The sequence below is a fragment of the Puma concolor genome, chromosome D3, assembly GCF_028749965.1.
Source record: "Puma concolor isolate L17-30 chromosome D3, mPumCon1.1.hap2, whole genome shotgun sequence".
In the NCBI taxonomy this organism is placed as follows: Eukaryota; Metazoa; Chordata; class Mammalia; order Carnivora; family Felidae; genus Puma; species Puma concolor.
Genome location: NC_141678.1, coordinates 34,783,938 through 34,805,823, shown reverse-complemented (window position 1 = coordinate 34,805,823; position 21,886 = coordinate 34,783,938). Strand labels below are relative to the sequence as shown.

Sequence of the window (21,886 nt, the reverse complement as noted above, 5' to 3'; positions counted from 1 at the left end):
AAATAAGTGCAAAATAAGTACAAAATTAAAATAAGTCATTTTAATTAAAATAAGTGCAAAATAAGTACAAAATGCAAAATAAGTCATTTTAATTAAACGGTTGAGTATGGGGCACCTGGGTGGCTCCATCAGTTGCCGTCCAACTTAGGCTCAGGTCGTGATCTCGCGGTTCGTGGGTTCGAGCCCCACATCAGGCTCTCTTCTGTCAGTGCAGAGCCCCCTTCAGGTCTTCTGTCTCCCCGTCTCTCTGCCCCTCCCCGGCTGGTTCTCTCTTCTCTCTCTCTCTCTCTCTGTCTTAAAATAAATAAACCTAAAAAAGGTTGTGTATGTGATAGCATTTTATGTTCGTATGTTGAGGGGAAGAGAAATTAAGTAGCGATAAGGTATAGAAAACTAACGTCGTGCATTAAACGGAAGGACTCTAGCAAACAAAATAAACAAAACAAAAAACCCAAAATAAGTTAGTGATTTCTTTTGCCGGGGGGTCATCAACAAAAACTGAGTCTCCATCCCTCAAAACCAGAAATTGGGGACTGGGCAGACAGTCGATTTTGTAAAGGTTTCTCTCATTTCTGATCAGTTAGTGGAAGGTCCGCTCTCTTCTTTGTCTCCTGTTCAGGGTCACATTATAATTCTCTTCCTTTATGCTGGATCCCCATATGTAAGCTTTATTTCAGAGCTGTTTCCCAGCTGATGGCCAGATTTCCCCTTCACAGCTTCTTTGGTAAAGATGTCTGCGCTGGGTCCCCTCAGAGAGCTACCTGCTGACAGCTGTCTTGAGAAACTGTCCTGGGATGCCTCCAGAGCATAATTGGGGACTTTGCAGAAGCGTCCATGTTTACTGAGGTGCAGAGGCCCAGGGTCCCCGCCTCATGAAAAGTTGAACCCCTGAACAGTTGGCAGTTGTTCCCAAAGATCTTATCTGGCCCCAGACAATTCCAGAAGGGAATTCCAGAGGGGAAACTGACGGTTTGATCTCTCTTCTGCCTGAGGTCATAGTTGGCGGTGCTCTCAACATCCGAGGGGGCTTCATTTCCCAGAACAGATTTGATTTCCTTTTAACTGGTTTTGGTTCCTTACTTTAGGCTCTGAGAACCCACAGCAGGGATTATTGTGTTTGTTTCTCTTGGCTTGATGGGGAATTCACTGGAGATGGAGGACTCTGACCGGGGTTACTTACATGGTACGGAAATGCGCAAGAACGCACAGCTAAGGCCTGCACGGCCCAACCTCATGTGTTCATGGGGGTCCACGTCACCTTCCCTCCCGTCCTCCTTCAGAAGGATTCGTTCGCCCGCTGTTATTTCACCCTCTCAACAAAATAGCATCAATCCAAGTGCATTGACCTTAGTGGTTGAACTTGAGGGTGGTAGGCTGTAATTTTATGTTGGAAACCCTGGATCCCCAGACTCCTGCTCCGTCCTGAAAATGGGCCATAGATGGAATGCTCAGCTGTCCTCTGTAGCTGTGGAATGCTGGGCGGCCTCTTAAGAGAGTTTGGCTTGAACTCATTCCATTAACCTCATTTTCCCTCGGATCAAACTCATTCTTTTCTGGCAGTGTCTGGCTTTTCTGGTGTGTTAGGCAAGTGGTGCGACCATTCAGCACTTTGTTTGGGTTAAAGGTTTTGCTTAGTGATGCTAGAGAGCTCCTGATGACATTGACCCCTTCCCTTTGTGCAGCTCCTTATATGTTCTAGAGCCCTTCCCCCAGCTTTAGCCCTGAAGGCAGATGGTGCGGCCAGCAGTGCCCAGTGAAGGAAACACAGCGCTCTGCATACCTGAGAGTCAGCTTAAGGATTCTACATGAGCTGGGAGACTTCCTGAGGCTTACACAGATCATTATTAAAACGAAGAGCGAAATAACCGCAAGGAAGAAAATAAGCCTAAGCCGCAAGTGTTAACATCTCCACTTGAAAGATATTTTTTTGGGCGGTCCAGCCAGTATATACCTGTTCACCCCTAGGAGGACTTTATGGCTCAAGGTGATGGGGACTTTGAGTAAGGAATTCCCAAGATCTTGGTGGTCCGCTTCATTTAAGAAAAAGCAAGTGTTTTGCTTAAAGCAGTGGGTAATGATGGCTTCAAATAATTAATTCCTGTATAAGCCGTAGAACAGCTGTATCACTTCGTCTTCCAGGTCAAAGAAACAAGTTCTTGCTTCTGTTTCGTTGTACTTTGGTTAACAATGCCTTACAGAGCACCTGGGTTCCTCAGTTAAGCCTTTGACTCTTGATTGGGTTGTGATCCCAGGGTCGTGAGATCAAGCCCTGCGTTGGGCTCTACGAGGGCTGCGGAACCTGTTTGAGATTCTTTCTCTCTCTCTCTTACTCTCTCTCTCCCCCCTTTGCCTCTCCCCTGCTCGCCCGCTCTCTCAAAAAAGAAAAAAAAAATTGCCTTAGCAAAGAAGCTTCTAGATACTCGGCCCACAGCAAGACCTTGTAGGTAGGTGCTGTAAGCGCTGGGGCGTCTTCACTCCTTCGGGTGAATTTCTTCACAACAGGGTGTTGTAGCCTAATTACAGGTCGACTTGAAATGCAGTACCAAGTACAACTAAATACACTGCGGCCGACTTTGCATTTATGTTTTCTCTCCTGCTCCTACTTGTGTTACATGTGATCCTCCTGTGCTCAAAATAGAATGGGGTATTGCTGACTTGTATGCTCCTCAAAGCAGTGTTCCAGAGACAAACGTGCCTGGGAGAAAGGATACCGTAAAAGTGGTGAGAGTAAAAGCCCTTTAAGAAGGTGTGTTTAAGCAAAATTAATTCATATCGACTTGGGCGAAGAGACCAACATTCCTCTTCTGTGTTCCCAGGGTGTTCATAAAGCAGAAAGGAGACCACTGTGTTTTCTGAGCAGGAGTTAATGTATTTACTAACAGGAAATTGTTTCACGAAATATTATCTGTTTTCAAAGGCTAAAGCTACCCTATAAAGGACCCTGTAAAGGTGCTGTCCTGTTTTATTTGGGGGGAGGGGCGGGATTGGCACACGGTCTGTCCCCACACTGTGCTCTGACTGGCATTCCTCCAGGGACCCTCTCCTCGATGACATTTTTGGATCTCCTTTGCCCCACTGCATATGGCTCATTCCCTTCCATGCATTTCTCCCCAGAGCTGTTTCTGTTCCTTTCTTGAGGTCTCATGCCTTTAATTTGAACATCAGTTTTCCTCTTTGAGTTAAGACCTAATTCTTCTTGGCGGAGAAAATTGTGGCACCTTTGAGTGTTCCGGTTGGTGTGTGAAAGCACAAAGAATATTCTTGTTGCCGTTTACTCATTACAGTGTTACAAATGAAAACCCAACTCTTCTGGCCAACTACTCTCTGCCTGACTCTGTAATCCTGAAAGGCAGAGTCCGGAGCTCCGGGCCTTGCCTTGATCCCCTCTTCCATCCACTAGCTGTCTCCGGCCATCAATGTGATGCTTCTCTTCTCCTTCCTGCAAACCTTAATTCCTCGAAGGTCCAGTTCATGTCTTTTTCCTTCACAAAGTCTTCACCTGCCCCAACTCTCGTGGGTGGCTCCCGAGGTTACCTCCGGTTTCCCCCGTCGTTCTGACACTTGAACACTTTTAAGTGGTTAAATTCAGTGAGCGCATTAAAAGAACATGGTGTGCACCTCGTGCAAGTTCTCCGCGAGCAGGTCTTGCTCTGTTGTGTTCCCCGTGAAGCTAAGACGCGTAGACAGGAGAGTGCCAAATTTGGTTTTTTGAATTTGGATCTTCCTCCCTGTCTCATGATGTTCCCGGAGGTAGTAATTCAGCATGGTCACCAGATCAAGTGAAACACAGTCAGTCTTCTACGGGGACTTAAGGTTGGATGACACCGGCTGGTTGGAGAGGCCGAGCTATGTCTTCATTCACTTATTCGACAAATAGATCTTGGGTTCTTCTGTGGGTCAGGTGCCTTGCCAGATACCAGGGACACCACAGTCAACAAAACAAACTGGCCGTCAAGTAGGGAGACAGCCTGTCGGCAGAGAGCCAAATGCGTATATGACGACACGTTGTAATAAATGCTTTGAAGCAAAAGAACAAGGATTGCAGGAATAGTGGCAGGTGGGGACTTGAGTTCGGTGGGGGAGATCTTCCCAGGGAAATGATTTGAAGCTGGACCTGGAAAATGGGGAGAGTCCACTTGGGCAAAGAGCTCAGGAGGAGCCTCAAGTCGAGTGAGCACCGTGAGCTGAGTTCCTGAGGCCGGAAGCGGTGGGCTGCATTTAGCAGAAAGGAGGCCACAGGACGGCAGGTGGCGAGCTCCGGCACCCCCGGGTGGGGAGCGTGGAGACGGAGCCAGGTCCTTGCTCGGGCGTTGCATTGGGAAGAAGGAGGTGATATTCTGGAAGGCTCGCGAGGATTTTAAGGGGGGTGTGGCATACCCAGTACACGCTGAACGATCACCCTTGGGGAGTGGACAGGGGGAGGAAGATTGGAAATGGCTCCCCGATTAGGGTGCCGCTGCGGTCACGCCAGAGAGAGGAGGCTGGGACCCAGAGGGGTGTGGACGTGAATTTCAAAAATCTTTCAGAAGTGGAGCCAGTAACACGGGGAACAGGCCAGGCTGGGGGGCCGAGGGAGAGAGCCGTGTGCTCCGTGCTCCCTGGGTCCCCGATCCTGGAATGAGGATGGCCAGCCAATGAGCAGGTTCTCTTGGGGCTGCATCTGTTGCGAGCTTGGCCGACTGGATTCTGGAGTGTGAGAAACACAAGTTTTGGTTTGTGGATTTTAATCATTTCAACTCCAATACCATTTTGTTGTTGGTGGTGTTGTTTTTAACTCTCCCTGAGGGCAAAAAGAGGTGGGGCTGCAGGCTCACCAGAAAAAGGTCTGTTTGGGGGTGGGACCTCGGCCAGACAGCTGTGCTTTTGTTCTGGTTAATTTGAATGGACAAGAGAACACAAGGCTTTCTTCTGAAAATCACATCTGGAGACATTGTGGACATCAAACTAGGTTTTTTGTTGGTTAGCAGATTGAGAACGAGGTGAGAAGTATTTTTACAAGTGAATATAATTAGAGGTACAAGCATATTGGTTTGGAGAAATCAGAATAGAGTGTTCATTCGACAGGCAGGAAGTGAAGACTTGTGGGCAGTGATCAGGTTTTGTTCTGTGATCGTTCTTTGCACAGAGTGTTAGCTATTTTAAGTGCTCTGGATTTTTGAAATTCTCCAGTAGTTACTTTTTGTTTGGAGCAGGAGAAAGAAATTTAAAAACAAAACAAAGCATTTGCAAATTTCATAGTAGTGTAGCAAGCTGTCCAATGAAGGTAAATTTAGCCATTAAGTCGCAGGAAAGGACAAAGACCTACATCTCCTGTCTACTTTCTTACATCCCAAAAGTTAATTTAGGGACTGCAATAATAGGGGATGTCTGTGAAATAATGTAGTTTTCAGAATATGGACACACGGGGGTATCAAAAGCCCTGAACATGCGTTATCTTTTATCCCGATGATTCTGAAGCAGACACTGATCAGGGGTGCAAAATGTAGCAGTAATGTCTAACACCTAGCAAGTTCGCATTCTGTCCCATTGTTGAAATTGCTTACATGTGTATTAACTCATCAGTACACCATTCGTCCTGTGGAATAGGCCGCGGTTGCCATCCCTGTTTTACACACGCGGACCTTAAGGCTTGGAGAGGTCTGTAACCTGCTCTGGGTCGCAGAGCTACTAAGCAAGCAGCGGGTGTTAGAAGGCTGACAGGGCCTCCGGAAGCATGCCTGCAACTTCTAGTCCGCCTCACTGCTCATTGCCTATGGCAGTTTAGGATAACATTATTCATAATGGTGAAAAACAAGAAATGACTTAACCGTCCCAAAGGTGGGAAATGGTTTAAAAAAAAAAAACAACAAACCAGCCACGATACACCAGTAGAAACTAGTGATTTAAGATGATGATGTATATCTGTATTCCTGACATGAAAAGATAAATTGCTGGGGCGCCTGGGTGGCGCAGTCGGTTAAGCGTCCGACTTCAGCCAGGTCACGATCTCGCGGTCTGTGAGTTCGAGCCCCGCGTCGGGCTCTGGGCTGATGGCTCGGAGCCTGGAGCCTGTTTCCGATTCTGTGTCTCCCTCTCTCTCTGCCCCTCCCCCGTTCATGCTCTGTCTCTCTCTGTCCCAAAAATAAATAAAAAACGTTGAAAAAAAAATTTAAAAAAAAAAAAAAAGAAAAGATAAATTGCTGAATGTGAAACAGAAGTTACAGACTGGTTCGTATAATATCTTGATTTTATAAAGTCTGAACCATGTAGTGTATATAGTAAGTAAACAATGTATTCTGGGCAACAGGTGGAGGGATACATACGTAGGCTTAAAATGTGAACAGTGGTTGTTTCATGGTCGTGAGATTCCAGGGAACAGGAACAAAACCAAAAATAAGATCAGACTTGGGGCGCCTGGGTGGCTCAGTTGGTTAAGCGGCTGGCTCTTGGTTTCCACTTAGGTCATGATCTCCCAGTTTGTGGGTTCCAGCTCTGTGCTGACGGCGTGGAGCCTGCTTTGCGTTCTCTCTCTCTCTCTCTCTCTCTCTCTCTCTCTATCTCTCTCTCTCTCTCTCCCCTCCCCCCCTTCCTGCCCCTCCCCTGCTCATGTGCTCTTTCTCTCTTCCTCTCTCTCTCTCTCTCTCTCTCTCTTTCGCTTTTGGGGCACCTGGGTGGCTCAGTTGGTTAAGTGTCCGACTTCGGCTCAGGTCGTGATCTCATGATCTCATGGTTGGTGGATTCAAGCCCTGAGGTTGAGCTCTGTGCTGACAGCTCAGAGCCTGGAGCCTGCATCGGATTCTGTGTCTCCCTCTCTCTCTGCCCCTCCCCTACTTGTGCTCTGCCTCTCTCTCAAAAATAAATAAAAATGTTTAAAAAAATTGTTTTTAAATCAGGCTTTATTTTGGAAAATTTGTTGAATATACACCAGTAAACCGAATACCATAGTGAACCAGCATGCACTCATAAGCAAGCTGATTTCATCTCTACCCCCACATTCCCCCTCACTCTCCTCCACCTGAATTATTTTGAAGGAAATTCCAGATTTCACCTGTAAATATTTTCAGAATGTAACTTTTTTTACATAACAATTTCATTATTACATTAGTAATCACAATACCATTATCATATTAATATCGCCAAATATGGCTCATGTTTGCCCTAAATGGTTTCTGTGTTTGCATTTTACAGTTTGTCTGGATCAGGATGCAAATAAATTTCACACAGAGTGATTGGTTGCTATGTATTTTAAGCCTCTTGCGCAAGAGATTGCCTCTCCACGAGGGAATCATGCAATTTCTTTTTGTCGTTGTTTGTTTGTTTTAAGTTTATTTATTTATTTTTGAGAGCGAGAGCATGCATGCACGCGCACGGAGAGGGGCAGAGAGAAAGAGGGAGATGTGGAATCCGAAGCCGGCTCCAGGCCCTGAGCTGTCAGCACAGAGCCCGATGTGGGGCTTGAACTCACAAACTGCGAGATCATGACCTGAGCCTAAGTCAGACGCTCAACCAACTGAGCCACCCAGGCGCCCCTCTCCTTGTGTTTTCAATGTCCATCTTCTTAATGACTAACAACGTTGAGTGCTTTCTTATGTGCTTATTTGCAATCCTTGTGTCTTCTTTGGAGAAGTGTTGGTTTAAATTTTGCCTGTTTTGTATTGAGTTGTTTGCTTTCTTATTGTTGAGGGTTGTTTTTAATTTTTTTTAGATTTTTTTTTTTACATTTACTTATTTTTGAGAGACAGAGAGAGACAGAGCACAAGTGGGGGAGGGGCAGAGAGAGAATGAGACACAGAATCCCAAGCAGGCTGCAGGCTCCGAGCTGTCAGCACAGAGCCCGACGCGGGGCTCGAACTCACAAGCCGTAAGATCATGACCTGAGCTGAAGTCGGACACTCAACCGACTGAGCCACCCAGGCACCCCTCTTATTGTTGAGTTTTAAAGATTATTGTATATTTTGGATACGTGTTATCAGATATTTGTTTTTTCAAATATCGTCTCTCAGATTGTGGCTTACCTTTTCATTTTCTTGACAATGTCTTTGGAAGAGCAGAAGTTTTTAATTTTGATGAAGTCTGATTTGTTAGATTTTTCCCTTGTGGCTTGTGGTGTGTTTTTTTTTTAAGTTTGTTTATTTACTTATTTATTTTGAGATTGAGAGAGCATGCACACAGGGGAAGGGGAGAGAGAGAGAGAAAAAGAGAAAGAGAGAGAGAGAGAATCCCAAGCACACTCTGCCCCGTCAGCACAGAACCTGATGTGGGGCTCAAACTCACAAACTGTGAGATCACAACCTGAGCCAAAGTCAAGAGTTGGATGTTTAACTGACTGGGCCACCCAGGCACCCCTTGTGGCTTGTGTTTTTGTGTCATGTTTTAAGTGTTAAAATAAAAAAATTGAGGGGACATATCCTATTCAATGGAATAATCCTTCAGTAATAAGAAATGAGCTATCAGGCTGTAGAAAGATGTGCATGAATAAATGCGTCTTACTAAGTGATAAGAAGCCAATCAGAAAAGGCTACATACTATATGATTCCAACTACGTGACATTCTGGAAAAGGCAAACCTATAGGGACAGTAGAAAGATCAGTGGTCACCACAGGCTCACGGAGGGAAGGCGGGAGGGATGAATAGTGGAGCACAGAGGATTTTTAGGGCAGTGAAACTATTCTATGTGTCACGGCGAATGCCTACCATTATGCATTTATCAAAACCCAGAGGATGTTGATAAAATGAGCCCCAAATGAGCCCTAATGTAACCTGTGGACTTTAGTTCGTAATAATCGATGGTGGTTCGTCACTTGTAATAAATGTTCCCCAGTTGTGCAAGTCGTTAAAAGGGGGAAAGTTGGGAATGAGGGAGAGGAGTCTTAGGAGCTTTCTGTATGATATGCTCAACTTTTTCTGTAAACCTAAAACTATTCAATCAATGGAGTCTATTAATTTCAAAATAAAAATAAAAGGAAAAGATGCCCTTGAATGGTAAGGAAGTCTAATGATTTTCGAGTAACTTAGGCCTCCCCATTTTGAAGCTATCTGGCATCTTGGTCTAACAGCCAGTGGTGACCTCCCCCTCTTCCCTCTCTGTGAATATCACCATTCCTTCAGCAACTTAGACATTTATCTTTGCTTTTCTCTTTGTTTTGTTTTAATGTTATTTATTTTTTGAGAGAGAGAGACAGAGCGGAGGAAGGGCAGAGGGAGAGAGACAGAGAGAGAGAGAGACACAGAATCCAAAGCAGGCTCCAGGCTCTGAGCTGTCAGCACAGCTTAACCTACTGAACCACCCAGGGGCCCCTATCTTTGCTTTTCTCTATCCCTCTCGTCACCCTACTTCCAGTCAATTGTCACATCCTCCCAAGTATCTTCCTGCAGTCCCGTCCATCCTTGTTTCCTACTTCTCTTTCTAATATTTATTTATTTATTAATCTTTAACCTCTACCCGCAATGTAGGGCTTGAACTCACAACCCTGGGATCGAGAGTCCCACACTCCTCCAACTAAGCCAGCCAGGTGCTCCTCTACTTCTCTTAATGTCACCAAGGTCAAGGCTGTCCTTATCTTTGACCTGGACTTCCTGCAAGCCTCCTGGCAAAACTCACTCTGTGTCTCCTAAGTCATTCTGATCCTATATAGAATGTTAGCTCATTTCTTGGGTCTAGACTCTAACATTCAAGGTCACCTAGTAATTCCAAGATTATCTTCTTTACAGCAGTTAAAGGGCAGTTTTGAATGACTCAAGTGGCATGAGTGTCCCCCCTGTCCCTATTGTAAGGGCAGTGTTCCATAGAGACGCCCCTCTCTAAATGGAGAGGCTTGAAGGCCATTATCAAGGCTAACTACTTTCAAGTCCTATTGGTCAGTTTACTAATCAGGGTGATTCCGAAAATCAGGGTCAGGAAATGGATGTTAGAGAGCAATTATGGCAGCTCCTCTAACACTCAACAGAAAATGGCCGAGCCAAGTAAATCCTAAACTTCGATGAAAGGGGAGAAGAATGTGAACAGCAGAATTAACCAGGGAGGCCTCCAGGCTCGCGCAGGGAATGGCCCGTCCTGCACCCAAGGAGGAAGGACAGCTGTAGCCAAGCACGCTGTTTTATTTTTGTTGTGTGTGAAAGCGTTTACGGTCCCCAGTCCAGAGCTATGATCACATTTATAGGCTTGCAATTTGTGTTTTCACGTATCGCATTCCTGAGGAACCGCTTATAAAACCTGTTTTTCCTCTGGGCTGTCAACTTTCGGGAAAACTGAATTTCAAAAAAAACAAAAAAAAAACAAAAAACAAAACAAAACAAAAAAAGGACCCTTGAACTTTTCCCAAGCAGAATCTTACACAATCTGAACCTTGTTAAAATAAACACCCTGGCCTGGGATTTCTGCTCAAGGATGACCCATTAAGGAGATCGTGTACTCAAAGGACATTTTGTAAGAGTGGAAACCCACAGAGGATGATGCTCAGAGCCTTTTCAGCTGTTTGTGTCTCTAATATATTTGTCCTAATTCTATGCCCATGTAATTAATACCGATTCAGTTGTGTGATCACCTTGGTACAAAATGCCTTGGCCGTTTTCCAGAGCCATTCCTTTGTCTAAGTGCATTTCACCTTTCAGTAAGTTCCAAATAACTCAGATCACAAGATCGGAGCTCTTATGTTTTCACAGGACTGTTGGCTTCCTTCTCTTTTTAAGGTGCTTGCCTCGTCGTTATGACTCAGCTTTCCTCAACCTCTGCCCTAAAATGGAAGCATTTCCTTTCTTCTCACTGTTTGAAGCGGGGATGGGTGGCCCCGTCCCAAGTTGTGTTTTGTAGGAGAGCAGGACGGGTCCTGCTCCTAGTACCTGAGCCCTGCTCCCCATGCAGACTCCACCCGAGGGGCACCCAGGCCCTGTTTATTGCCGTTAGTTCCTCCCACATTGGTAGTGGCCATGGAGGGATATGGACAGCAGCTGTCAAGTTACTGTCTCACATTCTTTTTATAGGCGAGGAAAGGAAGTCTTGAAAACACTAACTAGCTTGTCCAAGTTCACGTAACCGCGACACCACCTCTCAGATCTCAGCACTCTTTTTATCAGAGGAGAAAAACGAAGTCTAACTCTGTCTTTGAGAAATACTTTGTTCCAATCAGTGAGATTTTGCATGTTCTGAAGATACATGGGACCCGGTGCCTCTACGAAGCCAGGCTGAACAACTGATTCGAAAACACTGCTAACAGTTTAAAACAAAGGAGTCTGCTTGAGGCATGATGTGGGTCTCCTGAACCTTGTGTTCTAAACGTTGTCGTGGTTACTGCCTGTGGAGGAGAGAAGTGGGAGGCAGGAAAGAGGGAGGAGGAAGGACAGAGCAAGGCAGATGGGGATGGGTTGCCCGGACATTCATTCCCATTGTGCCTTCCATATGCCCTTTGTCTCTAGATTTTCACTCTACCTTTGTGACTTTAATGTGTATTGTATGCATAAGGTTCTTTTGTATTTGGGGTGCATTTCATAGGAAAAACCTTACGAAAACGTACAGCATGAGGCATGTGGAAAAAGTCAAAGATGAGAGGGCTAATAGCGTAATTCTACCTTGCTGACTTTAGAGTTAACAACCGAAGAATAACTTGAAGTTGATGTTGGCATAGGATGTTGATTCTGATATTGTCAAAAATAGTAACCAGTGAACGGTACTTGTTTTAGTTATCTAGGGCAACGGCTTCCACCAGTCAGAGTTATAATCTTGGCCCCAAGTGTTCCAGATGCAAAAGCAAAAGCCCCTGTTGCAGCACCGAACACATCCAGGAGGCACCTGAAATCTTACACATTTAAATAATGATGTAACTGGGCACCATCATTCCTCCCAAACACAGCGCTTCCTCTTGGGGAGGAAGTAACGCTTGATTGGCAAGATCTGACCTAAACAAATCAGGCTATGGGTAGTCGTTGGGAACTTTCCCCTCTATCGCTTAAGATTGACAAACTAGAAGGAGCATTTTGTTTACTTCCTTTTAATTATGACTAATTAAAAAAACAAAAAAACAAAAAAACACCACATCGTGTCCAAAGGAGAAGAGGACGTACTGACATTCTCAGTTGCTTCTGGATCAGGACTGAGCTGTTTGGAGACCGGTGTGCAATAGGTCTGCATAATTTGGTCGGCTGTCCGGGAACTGACTGGAGTAGTAGCTTCAAAAGTTACTGGAATCTTCTCATCCGCTTCATAGTGAGATGAAGAGTTCTACCATTGATTTCGGATTTGGGCCAGCTGCCAATGACCTTAACCTCTCTGCTTGGGCTTTGATGAGTGGCCATATCACCCGATCTGTGCAATACATCAATATCTTTGTCATCGACTCTTTCTGCCTCTTCCAGGCAACATCCACTGGCACTGAAGGACTTTGTCTTTGGAACTGATTTCCCTTCCCTTTCTAATCCCTGATTATTTAGTGAACTGATATGCTGATGAGCTCATCTGAACAACCTTTACTTTTTATGGGGCATAGGAATGTAGCACAGAGGGCTAACGCGGGGCAGTTAGAAGGACACAGGCTTCGGGACCCATCAGAAAATCAAGATGTAGGTTATAATTAAAGAGCCACACGCGCCACTTGCTGTGGATGTGCCTTTCAGCATGTAACCTGAGATGTCTGAGGCTTGGTAAAACAATGAGACTAACAGCCATCACGCCGACCTCCCAGGATTAAGTGAAGACAGTGTCTGTGAACATCTTTGCAAACTGCGAGGTTCTAAACAAATATTATTTCCAGATCCCGTCGCCTTTTGTAAAGGCCGCTTTATTGACCTAAAACTCACATACTATACATTTCATCAGTTCGAAGTGTACAATTCAGTAGCTTTTAGCATATTCACGGAGATGTTCATCTAAGAGCACAGTCAGTTTTGGCACATCTTTATCATCTCGGGGGGCCTGAGTGGCTCAGTCGGTTAAGCGGCTGACTTCTGCTCAGGTCAGGACCTCGCGGTTTGGTTCTTGATTTCGAGCCCTGCGTTGGGCTGGCCATTGTCAGGGTGGAGCCCTACTTCAGATCCTCTGTCCCCGCCTCCCCCGCCCCTCCCCCACTCACGCGTGAGCGTGCACACTCTCTCTCTCAAAAATAATTAAACATTAAAAAAAGAGACTATCTTTATCATCCCAAAAAGAAACCACATACCCTTTCGCTACCACCTCCCCATCCTCCACGATCGCCTTTTTGATCTTTACATTGTGTTTCTTTGCAGAGACCCTAGGACACTTCTTAAAATTACATTAAGTAAGAATAAGATTATTTGCACACGGCAGGATGCAGGATGGGGAGCTAGGTGTTAACAGATGATATTCTTAGGAAGGTTACAATTCCCAGTCGGGTTCTACTTGAAGAAGCAGAAAAGATGAGCCCTCACAGTTACTGTGGAAGCCTTGCTGCCATGCAGGAGCTCATTCCGGTAGGACAGACCCGTGGGAGGGCTGAAGAGGAAGCAGTGGGCCCTTGCTGGTGTGGAGAAGGTGGCTGGGTGAGCACGGGGTTCCAGATCCAGGGAAATCCACATTCTCAGGAGGCTGCTTTTACTTTTCCTCAACTTCCTAAACAGGAGTCCAACTTCATGCAGCAGAACAAGGAGGCAAGGAGGGAGGGAGGGAGGGAGGGAGGGAGGGAGGGAGGGAAAAGAGCCTGGACCCCTCTACTCCTGTACAACCCAAACATTAAGGGGAGGTGTTGAAGCAGGGTTCACAGTGCGTATGTGGTACCGACTAGAGTGAAGAAACTCAACCCTGGCCTCCTCTTTGTTCCAGGTCGCCAGATCCCACCCTTGGACCCCCATGAAAATGGAAACAATGGAGCCATCAAACTTGGGAAGCCACCCACGCAAGCCAGCCGGCGGTGCTGCTGACCCGTGGGCCATGGTCCACAGTACTTGAAGAAGCCAGAGCCGACCTCCCATTCTCGGCAGCCTGGCACCCCACATAGGGAGAAGTGGGATGCTGGCTTGGCATCCTAGAAGACCTGCAGTGGTGGGGCAGGAACTGCCCCTGGGAAAGGCTTCTAGAAAAATCCGCCACACTGCCACAAAATGGCCTTTGGTGCATGAAATGCAAACGGGAGGGAACAGGTGTTAGGTCACGAGTACAACTGATTTGTTATTGTTGTTGTTGGTGTTGTTGTTAAAAACCTTAAAATGTTCTTAAATTTGTACAGCAGCCACATCGGCTTAATATGTGTGAGAGTCCGAAGTGGTGATCCATTCTGATTTCCTGTGCTCCCCAGCCCCATTTCATTAAGTTCTTCAGTGCCATTGCCTCTGTTTCCTGACCAGCCTTCACTGAAAGGTTCATTTCATTTCATTTCATTTACCTTTCAATGGAGTGTAATTGGCCCATCACTCAAGCTACAGACTTGAGCCGTGATGAAGGTGGAGGAAGATGTATTAGAAACTGTTGTCTGCATCTCTTTTACTTGGTGTCCGTTTTCCTTCAGTCATATATAAACACACCAAATCTGGCTAAGATACCGCATGCAATTTTGGGAGTGGGAGGCCTAGTTTGAAAGAATCATTTACGTAGTCACCGTGTAAGCGGTGACAGATGTAGGATATAAATATTTTTCCAGAGACTGTCTGGTATGATCATCTCCACAGTAATAAACGCCTACCCTCTTAGGGAAGGTTAATGCACAGACTCTGATTTTACTAAGACAGTTATGTCATGGCATCATATCTAGGGGGCAAATTAACCAGGGGATGTTCCAGTCTGGATCTTAGGGCACACCCCCAATAATATCAATTAATAGGTTACAGGAAAGCCAGCCAGAGGGAGCACCAGCACCTTAAGATTCTAGACCCCCGGCATTACAGAATTGGAGAAAGCGTTCTAGAAGATGTCAGGCTTGGGCAGGTGGGCGCTAGGGCTACCCGGAGGTCCCACCCTGGAATGCTAATTAGCTGACAGTAGGCTTTCATAAAACCTTCCCTTCTAGATGCCCTGTCTGCTCAATTAATTAAAGATGCCTGAATCCGATGGAAGGAAAGGGAGAGAAGACATGGAAAGGAAGAAAAGCTATTTCCATTGGAAATCCAAATCTTATTACCATTCGGACGTCCATCAATATCTGGGATCAAGAAGCCCTTGGCTTCCTATTAGGGCTTATATTGGAAGGAAATTCTTAAAGGATGTTTGGATCCATGCCTTGCGTGGGGGTGATCAGGCAGCCTGGTAACAGGGCTGGCTGGTTCCCTTTTTTGGTAGGAACATTCAAGACCCAGCAAACTTTAGTAGAAAACCTATAATGTAAAAGCCAGGAGAGAGATTGTGAGCTGGCAGAAGACCTCAAACTCCCAGGAACCCAGTGCGAGCTGCTGCTTCCGAGTCCTGTCATGGCTGTGCCCACCCTGCTCTAGACAGGCTAGAGGTGCTGAGATCACCGCCAACAAAAAGCGAGAGTCGCTGAGAGACCGCGGCCAAGCTGACACTAATTTATGAGGACCGCAATCAAGAAAACAGGCGGAAATTGCAGATTGAGGCGTTCTCTTTTGTTTTTAACTCAAGAATGTGCTGTCAGTCGGATAGCGTCAACTGTCGCACCCCGATGGCAAAGAGTAGCGTGACCATCTTAGGATGTGCAGGCTGGAGAAACTTACTTTTGGTTCAAGAGGGCCTCTTAGCTCTCCCAGACAGGCACCTCAAAAACTGCTAGCAAGTGGCACTGGGATGCCTCAGCAGGGCCCCTGCTGGGCTTTTTAGAGTTTTCTCCACATTGTCAACTCCGAGTGACTGTCGCGCCCCTTTTGAAAGTTAAACAACTGGGGCTGCAGATGGAACGACCCCTTTCCAAGTGGCACGCGGGCTTGTCGTGGAGCCTTGCCTCATCCAGCGGTCCCTGAGAACCTGGGTCTGTCTCTAGACAGCTGTTCTGGTGGCCCAGCTAAGGTGCTAACACCTCCCAGTGGGGTTCACAGCCTTGGTCTGGGCCTTCGGAGGTTGCAACTTGCATGAAAATAGCTGATGTTAATCACATGCAGCGAGCGAGCAACCCACGTATGAGCCCAGGGTTTTCTTCCAGAAGCACATCGAGGGTGTGAACCACTCCTTTACCTTTCTGTACCGCCTTAACTATTCAGGCCAGTCAGATGGCAATAGATACATAATCAGTACTCCGAGCGGTTGGTGAAGAGAGTACACGGCACTTGGGCACAAGCATTCATGCAAACACAGTCTTCTCTGAAGACAGACGCTCGCGCTTTGTCCACAACGAAGCTTTCCGACTTTCTTTCTTTGGCCTCGCGATCACGTTCTGGCTGTTCTGATAGTTGAATTATAACCACGTGATATTACATAAAGGCCCAAAACGTCAAGAAGTTTCACGTGATGGAAACCCTTCACATAATTTTCCAAACTTTGCTTTTCTCCTTCCGTTTTCTTTCCTTTCACGGGCGTGTATATGTGTAAATATGATTTTGTATTTGTTACCACCGACACGTAATCCATTTCACCAGCTGGGCCTGGCTCGTGCCTATGTGTTGTACCGTGTAGGCACGGGTTCTCACGGGGGTTATTTCCCCGTGGGATCCCCCACGATGGCGCTGGAGTCATGCAAACGTTTTATGTAGGTACATAATTGACTTGCCATTTTACGGTTGAAATGGTACATCAGGGTGCCGAATGGGACGTTACCTTGCAGACGAGAGAGGGTTGAAGGCCTAAAACTAACTTCTAGCCAACGAAAGGGCTGTGCCCCCAATGAGCCCTGAATTCATTTTCTGAGGGAGGTTTGGATGACAGAAATCTTTCCTTTCAGATCAAGGAGTGTAGCATATGGTGGCTGAAGCTGAGCCCCTCTGGTGGGACGCCACCTTGCTCTGCAGTGCTCACAGCGGGCTGAATTACAAGCCAGCTTGTAAACGAAAGGGCTCGGAGCTGTATTCAGACCCATTTGGTGTCTAGGGCACTCTTTCAACCGCCATCGTTGAAAGCAGACCCAGTGATCCAGTGTCAGTGCTCTGCCGTGTAAACCGTTCCTTTTTCTCGTGTTTTTATAAAGGGCTTCTGTCTGGGCTGGACCCAGTTCTCACATATAGAAGACACTGCGGCAGACGATTAGGGTCTCTCCACCTTGTATTCTATAGTAAGCCATTGCCCTCAACATCGCCCAACTGTATCTGTTATTTTGAGTTTAACAAACACTGATTCATACTAATAAATATTGTAAGTTTTACCAGCTCTGTCTTTGTCTTCTAATGCCCAGCAGGGTAGTTTTCTTTAAACCACAGTCACCTCGGAATAGAGAAAGGTGATTCCCCAGAGACATTTGCGTACCTGTGCACACGAGGACGTGTAGAAGGATGTTGGCTGGCGCTGTTTGCAACAGCAAAGTGTCTTCCCCTAAGGAAATCAGTAATAAAATGTGGCACGGTCACACGATGAAAACTACAGGGTAATGAAAATGAATGCAAGATCTCTCACACATCAATACGTATCTCAAAACAGGATTGTGGAGGGGCACCTGGATGGCTCAGTCGGTTAAGCATCTGACTTCGGCTCAGGTCGTGATCTCACAGGTCGTGAGTTCGAGCCCCGCGTCGGGCTCTGTGCCGACAGCTCAGAGCCTGGAGCCTGGTTCGGATTCTGTGTCTCCCCCTCTCTCTTCCCCTCCCCCCCTCACAAACATGTCTGTCTCTCAAAAATAAAATAGAAACATTAAAAAAAATTAAAAAAAAAAAACCAGGATGTGGAGTGTGGGGCTACGTACTGCGTACTCCCAAGGGAAACACTCTCACCGTGGCCTGTGTGAAAGACCTTCAGGAGCTATGCAGTGCACAGCCTGAGCAACAGAGCTGTGGCCTGAATGAGTCAATAAAGCAAGCTGAAGAAGTACAAAAGCATCTAAATTGACACAAAAACAATAATGTATGTTGTTTGTGAATGTGTGTGTGTGTGTAAAGGAGGCATTAGAAGGAAAAACACCAATTTCTCTATCATGCTTACCTCTGGGGAGGCAGGCAAGCAAACAGCATCAGGGAAGGGAAGGAAGGGCAATAAACGAGCAGTAATTTTTATCTGTTTCATGATAGAAAACTCTGAAGCCAATATGACAAAATGATAGCGTCTGGTAATTTCAAGGTATGTGCTTTATTAGTGCATTTTGCCGTGTTAATTTTTTTCAAAGGGAAAGGCTATGGAGCCAAGAAGCAAAGAAGGATTAGGTTGACTTTGTAGACAGGCTGGAAAGAATTCCTAAGTGTCATTGCCAACTTAATGTTCTCAGGACATTTTCTGAGGCTTACGTATGCCCCCCCCTTCCACTGTCTCAGCTACCCCTGCCTGCCCGCCAGACACGCGGACTTTTTTTTTGCACACCTGTACATCCGGTGCCTTCCAGGCAAAGCTTTGTTCGATTCATGGATGGACCTGGAACAGAGTGTGAAGAGGGAGGAAGGTGGTGCCCCACTTTCTCAGCATTCAAGTTTCCCCAAGGCGCGTGCTTGGAAAGCTGCCTTCAAAATATCATCAAACAAGAAACAAAACAAAAACCGCCATCACCAAGAGACCTGGTGTTCCAATTTTGTCAGGAAGAAGAGTCTTTCTTTTGCATTGACTAGGAAGTCGTTGCCTATTCATGGCAATTTGGGGAAACGTTTCAGAACAATCCGATGGATTGCTGGATTTAGCCGCCAAATTTTGGCCTTCTGTGTCGGTAACATTCTACACGGAGATTCCCTTCTCTCCTTGCTCCCTCACTTTCGCTGTGTCCCACCTTGGGGGTTTACTTAATAGAGCGCACGGTCTGAGGAGTTGTGCACTGAGGCACCTTTTACGTTTCTACAGAACAACTCTGGTTATTTATGGGTTCTGGAGAACGAGGGCAAAAAGTCTAGGGCTGTCCTTAGCCGACTACGGCCTGGGGCTACTGTAAGTAGTCTTTAAACATTTCCTGCTCAGACAAGCATCATCCCAAGAGCAAGGCTTGCTGGTTAGAAGAGGAGGGAGTCATCCTAACTTAATGAGCATCTGTCTCCAGGAGCGTCTTCCCTGAAGTTTAAGACAGTGCAGCAACATGAGGTTCCACTGGCTTCTTGTACGTATGTGAAGCTACCTTCTCTCCTCTATTCCAGTGTTTATTGAGACACCACTAGACAGATAATACCAAGCATGGGCAGGTGTACTGGAGACGGGCACTCTCATGCTGGTCAGAGCATAAATCGATAAGTCTTCTACAAAGTGGTTTGACAATGTGTATCTGAGACATTTGAAAAGACTACATCCTATGACCCACTGATCCTGTTCTTCTATTTGTAGGAATTAATTTCAGTATATGTACTTGTGTTTGTGTGTGTGTATATATATATATATATGCATATATGTGTATATGTATGTATTATATATATAACACACACATACGTTACCTATTAATGCATAACATATTCATCCAAAACTTAGCGTCTTAAAACAATAAACACCTATTTTTTTTAGTTTATTTATTTATTTTGAGAGAGAGTGCAAACTGGGGAGAGGCAGAGAGAGAGAGGGAGAGAGAGAGAATCCCAAGCAGGCTCCACGCTGTCAGTGGGCAGCCCAACGTGGGGCTCGATCTCACGAACTGAGATCGTGACCTGAGCCAAAATCAAGAGTCGGACACTTAACCAACTGAGCCACCCAGGTGCCCCAACTATAAACACTTGTTATCTTACAGTTTCCGCGGGCAGGATTTGGGAACGGCTTAGCTGGGTGGTTCTAGGTGCAGGGTCTTTAACAGGTGAATTTGAGATGTTGGCTGGGGCTGCAGCATCTGAAGCCCTCACCGATTCCCTAATAGGAGGGAGGCAGGAGGCCCCATTTCCTCACTGGGTGGACCTCTCCATCCACTGCTCAAGGGACCTCACGATGTACTAGCTGGTTAGTGCAGATTTATTCACTAGTGTTTGTCCCAGTATCGTTAATTAATAATGAAAACTTGGAATGATGCAAATGTCCTATGATTGGAAATCGAATAAATTATAACCATAAAATAGAATACCGTAACCCTTAAAAATTAGTGTTAAAAATCAGCGTTACTGGCTACAAGAGTCAGAGGCATGAAAATGTACTCTTGCTTTTTCCATAATAACTTCATTTCTACCTTGAGCCCCTGTTCTGTCTAATGTGGAAAGCTGGATATGATCATCCAGCTAGTTTTACCCCGTAAACTCTGGCTTCCATCACTGTGGGCTTAAGCGCGCTGTCACGATTTAACCCTCACGTGCTCCCAAGGGTGGGTGACGTGGTAAGGATGCATCTAAGCTCCTGGAGGGCTGCTGTAGTGTTTCTGGGTCTCACTGTCTGGCCAACACAGAGGTCTTTCTCTGTCCCCCTTGTCTTGTGCACCTGGCCCCCTCCAGTCTGCTTCTGCACCCCGCTTAAAGGTCCTGGGAAGATTTTGGATGAGAGCATGAGCTCCCCTGGGGTCCTCAGAGATTGGTAGGGCAGCAGCCTGGACTGTGTCGGTGGGCTTTGCCAGCATTCCCCCTCTATTGCTGGGGACCCCGATGACTGCCTGGGTGGGGGGCACAGTTCTCAGTCCTCTTTCTGGGAGGCCAGTGGGAAGCTGGTGCTGGGCCCACCTCACCCAGATTGTGTCTGCACGTAAGCTATCTCAGCTTCTCCGCTGCTCCCTTCCCATAGCCCAGGGGGTGTAGGAGTGGGGGGAAGCAGGCCATAACTTTACACTAGCTTTGTCAAGCCTTTCCCTTTTGAGTTCCAAAATCCTCTGTTTTATTGCAGACTTTATTGAGAGTGAAGGGGATGCTGTTAATATCAAGCTGGTACAACAGGATTAAGTTGGATAGTCTCAGGCACATTGGGACACATGGTCATTCTGGTCCAGCCTCTAGCAAGATGGAAGGTGGGTGTTGGGGAGGTGGGACAGAAAATTCAGGAGTTCCTGGGTAAGTACCTCATCACAGCTGTCTTGGTAAAGTCATCCATCCATCCATCCATCCATCCATCCATTTATCCAACAAGTATTTGTTGAGGGCTACTATGAGCCGGTGCTGAATGAGCCCATTCAGATGTATACAATTTCCAAGCTTATGAAGGAGGAAACCGACATAAGGGAAAGGACGAGAAAACCAAGAATGGCAGGAATGAGAAGAAGACATTCTGTTGAAGGCAGACAGGGAGGCTTGACTGGGGAAAGCATGGTGACCACAGGGGTAGGAACCGGGGCTCGGAATCAGCCCACCCCTTACTCATCATAAGATCCTGAACAAGTTACTTGGTTTCTCTGAGCCTCAGTTTTCACCTGAAAAACGGGGATAGTGCCCACATCACGGATTCGGTGTCAACACTAAGTGAAATTGTTGTGTAAGGCACTTAGCCCAGACGCCTGGTAGCCGTGATTATTGCCATTGGCTTCTACCTCTGCCCTGGATTTGTGAAGTTGTCATTTTCTTATGTTTGTTCCTTTCCCTGGAGCCATGTGGCGTGGAGATTAAGATCAAGAGGTCTAGTCCCCCGAGTCCGACCCCCAGCTCTGTGTGCTGGCAGTGGGATGTTTAGCAGATTAATGTCGCTGAGCCCCAGCTTCCTCGTACGCAAGATGCAGAAAATAATTCCTATGCACACTTGTCCACAATTCTGGAGTCCAAAGAGCTTCACGAGCGGAGAGGTTTTTTTCTAAGTTTGGTACGGACTCATCTGGAGTAGAACTAGATCCGAACTGATGAGATGCCATTTGTCGTTGAGTATTTATCCAAACAGGGGTGCCTATCTGTACCTTTAGTTGCAGAAATACTACTGGTTGCTTATAGGATCCCATCCCTGACTCCGCTGGATTTAAAAATTTTTTTTAACGTTTATTCATTTTTTTTGAGACAGAGAGAGACAGAGCATGAATGGGGGAAGGTCAGAGAGAGAGGGAGACACAGAATCTGAAACAGGCTCCAGGCTCTGAGCTGTCAGCAC

The 21,886-nt window shown here is 46.3% G+C and overlaps 1 protein-coding gene across 1 annotated transcript in view; it reads left to right on the top strand.

The window, feature by feature from the left end:
• RAB31 (RAB31, member RAS oncogene family) overlaps positions 1 to 17,165 on the top strand; it is a 137,405-nt gene extending 120,240 nt beyond the window's left edge. The window contains exon 7 of the mRNA XM_086682452.1: positions 13,748 to 17,165. Within this exon, the coding sequence (XP_086538578.1) occupies positions 13,748 to 13,845 (98 nt within the window). The 3' untranslated portion in view covers positions 13,846 to 17,165. The remainder of the gene's footprint in view (positions 1 to 13,747) is intronic.
• Positions 17,166 to 21,886: the final 4,721 nt, after the last annotated feature.